The 16,238-nt window shown below is 44.7% G+C and overlaps 1 protein-coding gene across 2 annotated transcripts in view; it reads right to left on the reverse strand.

The window, feature by feature from the left end:
• Positions 1-15,911, reverse strand: part of FREM2 (FRAS1 related extracellular matrix 2) — a 212,737-nt gene extending 196,826 nt beyond the window's left edge. For both annotated transcript variants that reach the window (XM_066582542.1, XM_066582533.1), the window contains exon 1: positions 10,852-15,911. In XM_066582542.1, the coding sequence (XP_066438639.1) occupies positions 10,852-15,838 (4,987 nt within the window). In that variant the 5' untranslated portion in view covers positions 15,839-15,911. The remainder of the gene's footprint in view (positions 1-10,851) is intronic.
• Positions 15,912-16,238: the final 327 nt, after the last annotated feature.

Here is a 16,238-nt window from a genome sequence, read left to right on the forward strand (position 1 = left end):
ATGTTTCCCTATGCGCGGCTTGAATAGCGGATCTTCCGCGTGGGTGTCCTACGCAGATTCCGCAAATCAAATCTGCCTGTGATCTAAGAAGGCTGCATGCTGTGACAAAAGTGGACAAACCTTTGGCCTTTATCTGCTGTTGACTTTTACATTTTGGGGCAGTGCCCCTTAGTGTCTTCCAATAAGTAATTCTTTGTTACATAAAAGTATTTTCTTTACCTGCAGCTATCGGGCCAAATACCTAAGTAATTGTGATTTTTCTGATAACAGGTAATTACAGACGTTCTGCATAATTTTGCATTTATTATAATTCTGTCTTGCTCTATTGTCTGCTTTAATGCTTACAGTTGACTGCAAACAGTCCGTGGAGAGACTTCCATCATTCCTGGTGTATAACGTACATCACTACCATTCAGTCTTTATCTGGCATCGGACTATATCAATATACTGATTTACCAGCAGTTACATTGTTTCTTAGTACTGATTATTCAGGTTTTAACACAGAGTATGCCTGCAGGGTACACAGACCAGTCCGGGCTTGAGTCGGGGGGAGTAGGATCACCTAACGCCAGCAGGTACAAACTCATATCCTGAGTTGTGGCTTTTCCCTAAAATCCTATCTATCTGGAACTGCTCCATTAATAATGGAGTTAAGAATTGTTTGTTACAGGATTGTTCGAACCAGGAGATCAAAAGCTGAAGATACATAAATGACATACAACAGATTGCAACACAACTGCACCCCACTGCTAAAATAACATTTTGTCAATCAAGTATTTAATAGGATGAGATTTATCATGAGTCCACACTTTACTTATTACTTGCTGTCTGGCACATATAACCATGGTGCACTTAGAGGTATTGATTTACACTAATTGTCAAATAAAAAAATCAAGCATCGAGTTGTTGGAATCTAATGAAACTTTATATGTGTGATTGGAACTTTGATATACAGTGGATGCCTTCTTTTTGTCATGTTAAAGAATACGAGAAATATGAATAATTTCAGATTTATTACCACCTTCCATGTGAGCCATTATCTGTACAATTCCACTGAAAACAAACTGAAATATTTAGGGTGAAAATAAAAAAATAAAAAAATAATAATAATAAAGTAGTTGCATAAATACACACACCATAAAACGAATACTATGTTGATGCACTCTTTGACTTTATGACGGAATTCAGTCTTTTTGGGCAGGTGTCTCTCGGCATGGCACATCTTGGCTTGGTAATCTTTGCCCACTCTTTCTTGCAAAAGAACTCCAAATCTGTCATCTTGTGTGTAGCGCCCTCTTCAAGTCAACCCACAGATCCTCAATGGGATTCAGGTCTAGGCTCAGGCTGGTTCATTGAAAAACTTAGATTTTCTTCCGGCAAGGCCATTTTTTTGTTGATTTGGGGTTATGTGTTAGGTCGTTGCTGTGCTGAAAGGTGAAATTCCTCTTCATCTTCAGCTTTTTAGCAGAGTCCTGAAGGGTTTGTACCAAAATGGACTGATATTTGGAACTGTTCCCTCCCAGTTCCAGTAGCAGAAAAATAGCCCCAAAGCATAATGCTGCCCCCACCATCTTCACTGCGGGTATGATGTTCTCTCGGTGATGCTCAGTGTTGGCTTTGCTTCAAACCTACCTTTTCGAAATTATGGCCCAAAAGTCCAACCTTGGTCCAATCAGACTATAACATATTTTTCTACATAGTTTTAACAAACTTGATGTAGGTTTGGGCAAAACTTAGCCGGGCTTGGATGTTTTGCTTTGTTAGAAAAGGCTTCCAGCTTGCCACCCCACAGCCCAGACATATGAAGAATATGGGAGATTGTTGTCACATGCACTACAGTACAGCCAGTACTTGCCAGAAATTCCTGCAGCTCCTTTAATGTTGCTGTCGGCCTCTTGGCAGCCTCCCAGACCAATTTTCTTCTGATCTTCTCATCAAGTTTTGAGGGACCTCCAGTTCTTGGTAATGTCACTGCTGTGCCAAATTAAATCCCATTCTTGTTGACCGTCTTCACTGTGTTCCATGATATATGTAATGCCTTGCAAATGTTTTGGTCCCCTTCTCCTGACTGATACCTTCCAACAATCAGATCCCTGTGATGTGTTGTAAGCTCTTTACAGACCATGGCTTGTACTGAAAAATGCAACTAAATGAAATTGTCAGGAAAATCCTCCTAGAAGAGCTGAACTTTATATGGGGTAAATCAGAATCACTGTGATTAATGGCAGCGGAGTACTGATTACTATTAAACATGAGTATAAATGTGATTGGCTAATTCTAAACACAATCACATCCCCAAATATAAGAGGGTGTTCACACTTATGCAACCATAAGTTTGTTTTTCAATGGAATTGTGCAGATAACGGGTCACACTGAAGGTGGAAAGAAATCTGAAATGATTCATCATTGTTGTATTTTTTAACATGATAAAACATGGCATTTTAATAGGCGTGTGTAGACTTTTTATATACACTATAAGTAAGTGTTTACAATATCAGAGAAAAGGATATTTAGGCCATGGTCACACGGGGCAGATTCCCGACGGAAATGTCGCGGTTTGGCCGCAGCAAAAAAACGCGACATTTCCGTCGGGAGAACCGCTGCTTCAAAACCCGCAGCAGTTTTGAAGCGGCCCGGCTGCTCACTCTTCCGCTGCGGCCGGCGCTCCCATAGAGGAGAGCGCGGCCGCAGCGGGGAAAAAAAATGAACATGCTGCGGTCGGCAAATCCGCAAATTCTTGAGAAATCTCGTCCACATGGCTGGCTAATCCCGGGATTAGCGGGCACATGCGGATTTGCCGCGGTGAAATTCCGCACGGAATTTCCGCGGCAAATCCACCCTGTGTGAACCCAGCCCTAGTGTGGAAAAGTGAACAGACATGGAGGCTCTAGTACCCTGTTGTACTGCCTCAAGCTTGGATGCAAGATATGATACGGGTGGGCATAGAGGCTCTAGTACCCTGTTGTACCGCCTCTAGCCTGGATAGATGATGAGATACGGATGGGCATGGAGGTTCTAGTACCCTGTTGTACTGCCTCTAGCTTGGATACAAGATGTGATATGGTCAGGCATGGAGGCTCTAGTACCCTGTTGTACCGCCTCTAGCCTGGTTACATGATGAGATACGGACAGGCATGGAGGTTCTAGTACCCTGTTGTACCGCCTCTAGCCTGGTTACATGATGAGATACGGACAGGCATGGAGGTTCTAGTACCCTGTTGTACCGCCTCTAGCTTGGATATAAGATGTGATACAGGCAGACATAGAGGCTCTAGTACTCTGCTGTACCACCTCTAGCTTGGAGACAAGATGTGATACGGGCGGGCATGGAGGCATACAGGTTCTATATGGTATTCTGTGGCGTATCTGTCCACATTTGCTGTAACTGAACCTCTAGATCATGAAAACTTGTAGGCTGTAGAAGCTGGCGTCCTAGATGATCCCATACATGTTTTATTGGGGATAAATCTGACAATCGGGCAGGCAGTGTGGCAATGTTGTGGGGACATTCTTGTGACCCCCCTTGTGTATGCAGCCGAGCATTATTCTGCTGAAAAATGCCTCTTAGAAGCCGCTATGAGAGGAACATGTGTGGCTGCAGGATGTCCTGATAACGCTGAGCTGTCATTGTCCCTCAAACTACTACTATGGGTGAACGACTGTCATATTTGATGGCCTCCCAGACCTTCACGCAAGTAGTGGGGGCAGTGTGCTCCACAGCAAAGGCATGATTGAGGTGCTCACCCGTAGGTCTCCAGATACGAACACGGCCATTGTCAGTGCCCAAACTAAACTTGAATTCGTGACTGAAAACAATTCGGTTCCACTCCATAGCAGTCCAGTTTCATAGTTCATGACACCAATGCAAATGGAGGTAACGGTGGGTGGGTGGGTGTCAAAAGCAGTACACGTAAAGGGTGTTACAGTGAGACCAAATGTCCATCGGCCAAGCACATGGAAATGTTTCCAACAGACACAGGGGCCTGTAACAACGGTGCCACCTGTCTCTGGATGGTGGATAACAAAACAATTGTAGCTGCTCGTGCTTGTCGGACGATCAGATGATTCTCTCTACTGGTGTTCTGTCTGTGCCCTCATGCATCACCTGTTCCCAACATCTCCTAATAATCTGGTCAGAACGGCCCAGGTGATGGGCAATTCCCAACTACAACCAACCAGCATCTTGCATTCTAATAATTCGCCCCTCTCAAACTCTGTTAACGTGACGATATCTCTTTGATTGCGTCACAGAGGCGTCTGGTGGCCAACCAGCTCTACACAAGCGGAAAAAAATAGGTCACCACACACAAGGAGCCTCTGAGAGCCTTTTTATAGGCGAAAGGTGGAACCAGATTCAGGGCCTCAGGTGACAGGACCGTTCATCTAATCACCTCACAACTCTTGCATATTTGCCTGAGATGTAACTGCATGTCAAGTTTTGCAGCAAAATAACAACTTCTTCTAGGGGCTGGATTTTTTTTTGACAAAGAGTGTATATTCTGATGCTTTGCCATTGAGCAGCGTCATAAGAAGACGCCAGACTGCGCTTTGAACTAGATCCATTTGGCATTGGTCAGTTCCGTCTTTCAATGCCACAGACCTTCGCTTAGCAACTTTTGCTATTTAAAGTTTTTTTTAATCCTCTCACAGCTGCTTATCTTCATCTAAATGTGGCCACAATAAAGCAACTGTAGAGAGATTCAAGGAGGAAATGCTTAAAGGGAGCCTGTCATGCTGAACAAGGTGTCTGATCTGCAGCCACCATGTTATAGAGCAGGAGGAGCGGAGCAGATTGATATATAGTTTTATGAAGAAAGATTCAATATAAGCTGTATGTTATTAATATAAATCCCTGCTCTTTGCATGCTTATGAGTCCAGTGGGCGGTCCTAACCATCAATCATTGAATTGGACCGCCCACTAGACTCCGAAGTACAGAAAGAGCAGGGATTAACATGAATAAAATATAGATGTACAGAACCATTTTCTACAAAACTTTATATTATTCTGCTCAGCTCCCCCGGCTCTATAATATGCTGCCCACAGATCAGACCATGGTCAGTGTAACAAATTCCCTTTCAAATATGATTCCCTTTAAATAAAACATAAGAATACCCCATTAATAGCTGTCACATAAGTTGACAATCAATGCCAAATCTGACTAGTTATGCATGGATGCAGGCGCAGAGATTTAGCATTGCATAACTTTGCAAATCAGACATTTTAAGGCTTGTTCACAAGAGGTAATTTGCGCAGCTAAGTTAGCCGCACAAAAAAGCGACTATTAGAACCTATGGTTTCCAAGGAAACATTCAGTCGAAGGAATTTTAGGTGGGCAAAAAAAATAAAATCACACCTCAAAAAATAGATCATTGGCGACTGAAATTCCCTGTTGCGCAAAAAGATAGGTCTTGACCTATCTTTGGTGAGCAAAACGCGGCAGTGTCCATAGACTCCTATGGGAGCTGGGAAAAAAGAGAGGGGGAAGGGAATTTAGCTGCAGCCAAGACTCTGAAAAAAAGAGCAGTGCCTGTATTTAAGACATTAGAAGTCATTAAGAGGATTTCTACCAACTGAGGGAATTCCGAACAGCAGCGCATTTTTTCTGCAACATGCAGCTCCAGATCGTGTGAATGGGCGATTTTCACGCTGAGGCTTAGGACACAATCGAGGAAGATCATCCATTCACGCAATTTGTTGCGCAGTTAGCTGCGAATTTTGTGCAACTAGGTCCCTTGTGTGAACAAGCCCTGAAGGTGTTGTGCGACGTTATAAATTTGCCCTCTATCCACAGGATAGGAGATAACATTATGATTGGTAAGGGTCTGACCGCTGGGACCCCCACTTATCCCAAGAATGGGGGTCATGCCAGTCCCTGAGTGCATGGATCAGTAGTTGTGCAGGCTTGCCGCCAGTCCATTCACTGCAATGACAGCAACAGAGATTACTGAGTTCAAGCACTTTTTTAATCTTCAGCTCTGTCATTGTGCGACCTCCGCTCTATTCACTTGGGGACTGGCTTAACACTCCTCTTTGGGATCAGGTGGTGGGTTCCAGTGGTCGGACCCCATTGGTCATAGAGTTATCCCCTTGTCCTATGGTTTGGGGAAAACTTTAGAATTTGGCGCAACCTCTTTAAGAATCTGAGAAAACGTGGTGAAAACCTCACATGTTCATATGTGGAGTTTTCACAGCTTTTCCACCACTGATCTTTGCTTTGGTGCTTTGCTGCCAAAATATTGCATGCGAACATGGCTACATTATCTAATGTTCATAGGCAGATATATAACCATTAACAGTCATTTTATTATATTCTCAAGGGTGGTTTTACACATAGGGGGAATTTACTAAAGATGGTTGATGTTACACCAGACATTAGCAGCAGCATGCTGGGGTAAGATGCACCAAATGTACGAAGAAGTGCAAGCCTCTTAAGATATTTGGTGCAGTTTTAGCTGGTCTTTGCAACAGAAAAGTAAATGTATATCACTACAAGCTGGCATGGATTTACACTGTAGTTTATACCAGTTTCTGGAGTAAATTATAGTAAATCTGTAGGACTATGAGAGGCCAAATGCCTCCTGCTACACCCCACCCAAAATAGTTGCAAATGTCAATGCAAATACAATGTGTGCCAAAAGTATTTTTCACGTGTTTTCTCTTCGGATTCTTAATAGCACTGGGAAAACGAATGAAAAAACATGTGTAAAAGTGTTCGAATTAAAAAGCGCAACTGAAAAAATGCATGAAAATCACTGCTTTTTGTTTTTAAAAGCCACAGAAGGTGTGAAGGAAGTCGTACGTTGTCTGCTAAGCATCCATTAGCAAGCTGAAATCGGTTAACCATCCCTACTGTAAAAATGGCATCTCTTGTTGTCTTCCAGGGAACCATCAATAGGAAACAATGGATATAACTAGGAAATGCCAATAGCCGCATCTACGCGGAAGATACTTACAGGAGGTTGGCCTGATTATTGTAACTCACCGATCTCCACAGGACTGGCCAATCATCTATTGTGTATGGAAGCCTTCAGATGCTCCTTGGATAGCAGATGTCGGGGGAGATAAGGATTGGACAGTTGGATATCACCTGCCTGATCCTTTTGTTCTTGGGAGATAAGCCACTGCCATAGGTGTATGGTACAGGCTTTCTCCCGTCTCCGCGTAGAGATCCCATGCTGGCTTGTCCGAGCGTGCATGCGTTATGGGGATGCTGGTCAACCGAGCGTGTATGTATTTGGTCCAGATTACTAGCGGCTGACAGCTATCTTATGTATATGAGTAGCCTAATGAAGACAAATGTACAGTAGCATACAAAGCCACATGTGGCTCTACACCAGGTAGCCACAGGGACTCAGTGTGTATGGTGCATTGTGTGGCGCTGTATTATTGGGTTATTCATCCCCAGAAGCAATGGCGGATGTCACTATATTTTTTCATCTATGCGGAACCCAACATAACACCTCTCTACGCTTGAGTATGAAACTGGATGCATAAGTGGGTACAGTAGATCCCCGCAGAAGTCAGAGTGACTTTATACAATTTTCTACAACTCCGAGGTTTTACTGATCCATAATACAACTATGTGCATGAGGCTTGAAATGAATTTTTATCAATTTGGCGGAAAAGGAGAAACCGAGGCTTAAATTGGTAGTTTTTATAGGTTAGGCTTCTGGCACGCTAGTGTATTTTGGTCCGTGTGTTGTCTGTGTTAAAGAGACGGTCACCATGTTTTTGCAGGTCTCAATGAGAGCACCATAAGGTAGTGTCTGTCACATCAATTACAGTGATATGTCTGCTGTGTGTTTCTGTGTAGTAGTTTTGGAGAAACTTGCATTTAATTAGTAGCAGCCAGATGCAGAACTAGTCCTGAATATTCATGAGTTGCACCTAGCCACACCTACCTCAACCTCCAACCAATGATTGGCAGCTCTCTCTCTCTCTGGCAGACAGCAGGCAATCAGTAGCTGGAGGGCAGGGTGGGCTTAGCTGGCCTGCAGCTAATTAATATCCAGGACTACTTTTAGTAGTCCTTTATGTATTTGCTGCTACTGATTAAAGGCATAAGGTGAGCAGATTTTCCCAGGGTCAAAGCGGGACAGAGGATTGTGGCCAGGGGCGGGGCTTATCACAGCGTATGATTTTACCGCCATTGTTATAAAATGTACAGGGCCATTTAAAAAAAGACAGGGGAGCAAGTTATACAGCATTTATGCATCCAAAAAAAGTCAAAATCTGCATCATCGGTGTGGCTTTTGACTGGAAATCAGCCACATATCTGCAGCTAAATTCATACTATGTGGAGCTCCCCCTCACCTCCTCTGTAGACTTCCTGCTGTCAGCGCTCCCCGACTTCCGGTACCCAGTGGCCTGGTCAGGTGTGGCTTCACTGGTCAGGTGAGGCCACTACAAACTGCTGGGAACCAGAAGCCGGGGAGCGCTGACTGCGGGAAGCCCTCAGAGAAGGTAAAGGGGAGCGCTACATAGTATCAAATCAGCTGCGGATATGCAGTTGATTTCCAGTCAAAATCCACACCAATCATCTGGATTTTTACCGTTTTTGGATGTGAAAATGCTGCAGAATTTGCAGTGGAAATTTTCACTGCGGACATTTTGCAGTATTTTCGTCATGTGTAAACATACTCACAGTAGCCCCAGTAGTAATAGTGACCCCTACAGTGGCCTCAGTAGTAACAGTGTCCCCTACAGTAGCCCCCAGTAGTAATAGTGACCCCCACAGTGGCCTAAGTAGTAATAGCGACTCCCACAGTGGCCACAGTGGTATTATTACTACTGGGGCTGATATAGGGGACATTGTTACTAATAGTGACCCCCACAGTGGCCTCAGTAGTGATAGTGATTCCCACAGTGGCCTCAGTAGTAATAGTGACTCCCACAGCGGCCTCAGTGGTATTATTACTACTGGGGCTGATATAGGGGACATTGTTACTAATAGTGACCCCCACAGTGGCCTCAGTAGTGATAGTGATTCCCACAGTTGCCTCAGTAGTAATAGTGACTCCCACAGCGGCCTCAGTGGTATTATTACTACTGGGGCTGATATAGGGGACACTGTTACTAATAGTATCTCCTATATTGATCCCAGTAGTAACAGTGACCCCCCACAGTAGCTCCAGTACTAATAGAGTCCCCTGAAACTGATATAGTTAACTCCTCCTGGTAATCAGAGCGCCACTGCTCCACTCTTCAGCGCTGCTGTGAGCGGAAGTGTGTGTGCTTGCAGCAGGGCTTCCTCCCTTCTCCTCTCCTCTTGCGGAACTGTCAGTGTGTGTATACGGCGCAGCTGAGTGATTACCAGCTGGGGAGCCGCTGCACCCCGGCTGGTAATCACTTCATTGGTGACAAAAGCGTGACAGATGTCCTGAAAGCAGGACAAATGGCTGTCCCATCTAGGACCCTGGGGAAAGCAGGACACATGGCCCCAAAGCGTGACTGTCCCACCTGAATCGGGACATCTGTTCACCCTTAGGCAAGTTTCTTAAAACCTAATGCACAGATACACATAACAGACATATGACAGTAATCAGTGTGATTGACACTACCTTATGCTGCCCTCAAAGAGGGGTGCAAAAAGATGGTGACAGTCTCTTTGAGTCACGGACAGCACATGGACCCATTATAGCCTATGAGACTATGTACACTACTGTTTTCTTCACGTGGATCTATGGTCCACGTGAAAAAACTCATTGCATGTCTGTATCATGAATGAGAATTAGGACATGCAAACCTGTGTCAATGTGTGGGCTGACTATATATCAGACAGCACACGGACAGGTGTCAATATGATATCTGATGCAACTTGCACCTGAGCCTCTTAAGCACAACTCGGACACACAGCAAGTATGTCGGTAGCCTTACAGGAAGGAAAGCTATTTCAAAGGGTTGTCCAGAATTACAAAATATTACAGCTTACTTCAAAGAACAGTGCTCATTGCAACTCACCCCCACTGAAATGAATGGGGCCGAGCTGCAAGACACACGTAAGGTGTTGACAGGTGGGCACCATTTCTGGGAGCAGACAGACAGTTCTAGGAACACCAATTAAATATATTCTGTAAATGGATGTAATAAATACCCACATATAAATGCAGCATTGAGAACATACCCAAAAACAGACAAACAAGTGAAAGAGAATGCTTGTGTAGGAAATACGAGCACTGACATCACCTGCCTAGCTAAGTAAACAAACTCGTAATATAGTTTTACATGCAATAAAAAAGTTTTGCTATAATATAAATGTCAATTGCATAAAAATATGCTTATATATAAACAGAAATGATTGCAAACAGCAATTTTAAGTAGAATCACAATATGAGTGCAAACTAGTCAAAAGTAAAACATTGATATCTGCTAAAACATTCTCATTAGTAAAGCTAAATGGATTAAAGGGGTTATCCGGGGACAGCTTTTAAGAAAAAGCTGCTCAACATGCAGTACCAACCTAAAAAAAAGCCATCATCTTCTCCACCGATCCCCCTCAGCTGGAACCTGGTCCCTTGCTGGTCTTCACTTTTGGATGCAGCAAGCAAACAATGACATCCCAACACTGGGACTTGTGACCATTGCTACCACTAATCACAGGCTGAAGTGAGCTGGTGAATGGCTGCAGCGGTCACATTGCCCAAGTGTTGGTGACGTCAACCCTGGCTTCTTGCACCCAGAGGTAAACAAATGGGGGACTGGGCACTAGCAAAATAGGAGGGCAGGGTATCAGAAAAGGTGAGTATGGCTTCTTTTATGTTGATGTTGGCACAGCATGGAGGGCCGCTTTTGAGAAAAAAATCCCCAGATAACCTCTTTAAATGAAACCAAACAATAGTGCAATGATTACCTTGCGTGAACTGATTGATGCTGTGATTCCCCTTGTCCAAGTTGATAAGGAATCCATGACTTGGGCCTTGAGTAATTCGGATGCGGAGAGAGATATGGGCACTGTCCCTGTCTTCTGCTTTAAGGACCTTGTTGGTGATCAAGAAGCCCAAATGGCCAGTGCTCAGAAGGCGAAGAGTTGGGGCTCCCTTATTTACTGCAATTTGTGGAACACCATTATCAACTGCTATAATCCGAATCTTCATCATCTGGGGCTGTCGGGTCTCATAGACAGTATCAGGAAACAGGTAAAAGTCGGTATGGGTGCCGTCGGTCACAGTGAAGGAGAAGCTGTCCTCGGTGGACTCGGTACCATCATGTTTATAGCTGATAAGGTTTTCATTGAGATCTTGCTTTGTAAAGGAGGTTACTGCTTTGCTACTATTAAATAGGATCTTTCCATGAACTGGCACCTGTGTGATGATGAATTTAAGCCGTTTATCTGGGGTATCCCTGTCCTCTACTGTAAGTTCAAAGGGGGTGATCAACTTATTCTCGCTCTCTCTCACTGTCAGTTCATGGATGGTCAGGACAGGCTTCTTATTATCAACATCAGTGATGGATATTCTAAATGTTCGGAAAACTGGGTTATATCCATCCGTGACCTCAAATTCAAAACTGTCCATCTTTATTTCATCATCAGATGTATGTGTGTAATAGATTTTATTACCAGCTAACTGCAACTGGGTGAATGATGTGATGGGGACCCCTGGCAGATCCGTGCACTCCAAATGTCCACGTACAGGAGCCCTCGTGATGGTAAAAACTAAATGCTCATCAGGGCTGTTGAGATCACTGGTGCTAAGCAAGTCAGTTGTAAGTGTTACTCTCCCTCCTTCTTTTAGAGATACTCCTTTGCTTATCACATCAGGAAACACCATATCGATGCCTCCAATGGTCACATAAAAGTATCTGTCAATAAGGGGATTTATGCCATCTGTAACATCAAATTTGAAGAGATCTCGAATTCCCTCTTGGCCAAAGTGATGGTACTGTATTAATTCCCTGTCCACCTCATCTTGAGTGAAGTTCATACCTATAGTAATGTTTTCAAGGCCACTATAAGGTCTTCTCCTTTGTAAGAGGCCTTGCCCAGGCCCGTAGCGTAATATATAGGTCAAAGACTTGTCATCAGAGTCCAAATCTGTTGCTTTTAGTACTTTATTACTAATCAGTTTTGTTTCTTCGATTTCAATCTCCAATCCATCATTAATGGTCATTCTTGGAGTTTCATCATCCACAGGTATGATCATAATTAGAACAGTTTTGACCACCGAATGTTTGCCATCAGAAAGTTTTACGTCAAAGCTGTCTTCTTTAGTCTCTGTATCATCATGTTCATAAAGGATGGTGGAGCTTTCCTTGATGTCATCTAGGCTGAAGCTGTTGACTATAACAGTCCCATTAGTTAGCTGATTCACGATATGTCCATGTTTTGGTTGCTTTGTGATGGTAAAGATAAGGTCATCTGCTGGGATGTCTGCATCTGCTCCATTCAGTATTGGGATATCAATGACGAGACTCATTCCTTCCATAACTACAAACTCTCTCATGAAGATCTCTGGCTTCTCATCATTGGCAGGTATGATCACAATTGGGAAGAAATGCTTTTGAGAAAGGTTTATGCCGTCAGAACAGTGAAAAGTAAGTCTATCTTCCACAGGTTCCACGCCTTTGTGGATGCTCTGAACATAATAAATATGTCCCAATCGAATATCCTTCAACATAAATGCACTAATAGATGTACCTGCTCTAGATTTTTCAGAACCAGGGGCCGGTGAAATATTTTCAAGATATCCAGATGTAGGCTGCACAACAATAGTGCAAAGGATATCATCGTTTGGAGTGTCCCCATCTTGAGTTTTTAAATGAGTGGGTGTAATTACATTTTTTCCCCCTTCAATAACTGTGAACTGGTCACCCACTGAAACAATAGGAGGCTGGTTATCCAGTGGTAGAATAGTCACTTGAACACGAACTCCAGTAACTCTATTCCCCCCAACAGTCCATTCTTCAGACATGTCAGATAATGTTAAATTAAATGAGTCTTCTATCTTCTGCAATCCAATTTCTCCAGAAGTGTGAGAATAAATGACAGCGCCATCAATAATGTCCCTTTGAGAAAATCTTTCGGCAGGGACGCCGCTAACAAGAATTTCTCCAAGAAGTGGTGGGTCTTCCACGATGAAGGTTAGCATGAGATCATCCGTATCTGCATCAGTGCCTTGAATAACATTTGATGTGATTTCAGCAAAGCTACCTTCTAAAACATCTAAGTAGGAACCAATGGTTCCAGAAGGTAGCATAAGTCTAGGCACTTCATCATCCACTAACCTTACAGTGATTTTAATGATGATCGTAAGCACATGTACTCCATCGCTAACATCAAGAGTACAAGAATCACTTGAAGACTCCTCACCACTGTGCATGTAGCTTATTCTTCCACTCCGAATGTCATCTAAAACAAACGTCTCACCGACATCCATCACGTGATTGGAATATAGCACTTGACCATGTCTTGGAGATTGGGTCAGGGTGAATGTGATTTTGTCTTTGCCTGTGTCTGCATCTGTTGCATCAAGTTCTGCTGGAGTGATAACATGACTACCTCTCTCAAACACAGTAAATCCGGTATTAATAATACTTGGGGGCTTGTTGTCCACAGGCTCCAAAAAAATGGTAAAATCCCCTTCAGCAGAATTTCCAGACATATCCTCTACGGTATAGTGAAACTGAACAACACGTGGAGTAATTCCAAGCTCCAAGTCAGGTGGTCTGTAGGCAATTTTGTGATGGTTTATCTGGGCTTGAGTAAACTCTGTAACAACCTGGTCTGGATTTTCGGTAAGGACTATAAATCCCATCAAAACTGGGTTGTTTTCATCTGTGTCAGTCGGGGGCAGAGTCATTGTGTATTTGAGGTCTCGGTCATCAGAATCCAAATCAGTGTATCGCAGGAATTTCCTTCTAAAGTGGGTGAGATGATATTCTTGCACCACCATCCTAAGAGTGGTCCCCGGGTATAATTCTGGAGGCAAGTCATCAATGGGATTAATTTTCACTATAAAAGTGTGTTCACCAGATAGATTAGGAGGATCGTTGTCATCTTGGACTCTAAAAACCAGTTGGTCCATGACTGAGACAGTGCTGTGTGGTCCAATATGCTTGTAATGTAATTTGCCATCTAATATGTCTTGTTGAGTCCACTCTTTTACTTCCTTTTCGTAAAGACTTAATTCAGGTAATAATTTCCACTCAGAAGGGTTTTCAGGAATCTCAGATTGACGCAATACCATTTGGCTAAGTATTGAGTAAGGTAAATCCAAAATAAAGCGTATTGTAGCGTCTTCTGAGTCAATATCTGTGGCACTCAACACAACTGGACTCACAGGTGATACTTCTTTCTCGGAGATCATTAAACCTGTGTTGGCGTTGACTATAGGAGGCTCGTCATCTGTGGGCACTACCGTTATTGGGAAGAGGAACTCAACTTCGTGCTGTCCATCAGTCATACGGAAAATTATGTTGTCGCTGTAGGTGTCACTACCATCATGTTGATAGATGACACTACCTTGGTCTAGGTCGGAAGTGGTAAAGAATTTGGAGTTCTCTGGCGAACCAAGCAAGTAGAGTTGCCCATGTCTTAGCCCATCTAGAACAGTCACTCTAACATCACCAAGATTGTCCTCATCACTAATTTGTAAATTTTGGGTACTTGAGAGGGGACGCGATTGCCCTTCAAATAGAAGCTGCCCAGTGTTGCGTGTAACCACAGGAGCAAGCGTATTCATCGGCTTAACAACGATCATGAATGAGAATGGTTCAGAAACAGCTCCTTCAGTGTCCACCACCTCCAGTTCCACTTCAAAGATGCGCTCCGTGTCAGAGTCCTCAGCTGGTGGCTTGTAAGCAATCCTAAGTTCCTGCAGATCCCTCTGATAGAAAGAAGTAATGGGCAAGTTGCGGTCATCCGTACTCACAATTTGCCCCTGCCCTAGACCGAAGAAAGAAGTGATATTAAATATAAGATCTCCAGGGTGGGATTCCAAGTCCTCTGCGGCCAACATATCAGGAGTGATGGCAGTCATGACAAATTGATCCACCTCCATCATCATCATGGCTATGAAACTAGGCTTAGGCTGGGTGTTCTCTAAACCTTCCTTGATCCTAACCAGGATTTGGAAATGCTCCTGTTTGAGTAAATTCCCAACTTTATCATGCAACTCCACCAACATTGGGATATAGTCCTTGTTGGGTGACTGGGTGGAAGCTGTGTGCTGGTAGCGTACCCCTTGCTGCAAAAACTCCCCACAATCCACCATATGCCCAGCACTGTGCAGCACCCTTCCATACCTGGGCAGTCCAGCAAGATCCAGCAGAGGGGTGATCCTGCAAACTTCAAAAGTCCTGTCATAGGTAAACTCCAGGATCTTCTTATCTATGGGGTTGCTGGTGCCCAGCAGCTGGTCCACCAGCAGTGGCATGTTCCTGGTTACCACCTCCAGCTGGGTGAAGAGCACCTCCACCTCCACCATGAAGGGGATGATCACAGTGCTGCTCTGGGTATCGTATCGGAGCTGGAGCTTCACCCTGTCCTTGGAAGGACTGCGGGCTCCCAGGTGAGAGTACTTCACCTCCCGACCTCCAAACTCACACGGAAACCTGTTGGGGGAGAGGTGGCCGGGTCCCTGGGACAGGGGGTCATTGCTCAAGACGCTGATGTGACACTTGTCTCCGGGCTGCACCTGCACCACCAGGTCCAGGACGGGGTCCAGGTAGACGGATCTCCCGAAGGGCACCCTGATCCCGTTATTGGCCAGCAGGATCTCCTCTTCCAGAGGTCCATAAGTCAGGGGGGCTCCCTCCAGCACCCCCCTCTGTGCCCATGTGCCTCCGCTCAGCAGCAGCAGCCACAGCCACAGCACCCCGGGGGGCCTCAGCAGTTGCATGGTGGGGGTCGCAGGTGTCGGGAAGTTGCAGCGATCAGCGACTCATTTACCAGCAGCGGAGTGTGAGCTGCACCCCGGGCTTCTCCCTGTGCGGCTGGGTGCGATCTGCTGGGAGTCCCAGTGCAACAAGTGGGAGGAGGCAGCCGAGGCTTGGAGGAGGATTGGTGCAGCAGCCGGGGGGAAAGAGCACAGCAGCTGTCCGTCATGTTGTCACCAGCAGGTGACCTGCCGGGGAGGACAGCAAGGGGAGCACGACCTGCTGGGACATGTAGTCCCCAACACTGCAGGGAGTGCACTAGCCAAGGAGCAGAACTCGCTGGGACATGTAGTTCCCCACACTGCAGGGAGTGCACTAGCCAAGGAGCAGAACTTGCTGGGACATGTAGTCCCCCACACTGCA

The sequence above is a fragment of the Eleutherodactylus coqui genome, chromosome 1 (assembly GCF_035609145.1).
Source record: "Eleutherodactylus coqui strain aEleCoq1 chromosome 1, aEleCoq1.hap1, whole genome shotgun sequence".
NCBI classification, from domain to species: Eukaryota; Metazoa; Chordata; class Amphibia; order Anura; family Eleutherodactylidae; genus Eleutherodactylus; species Eleutherodactylus coqui.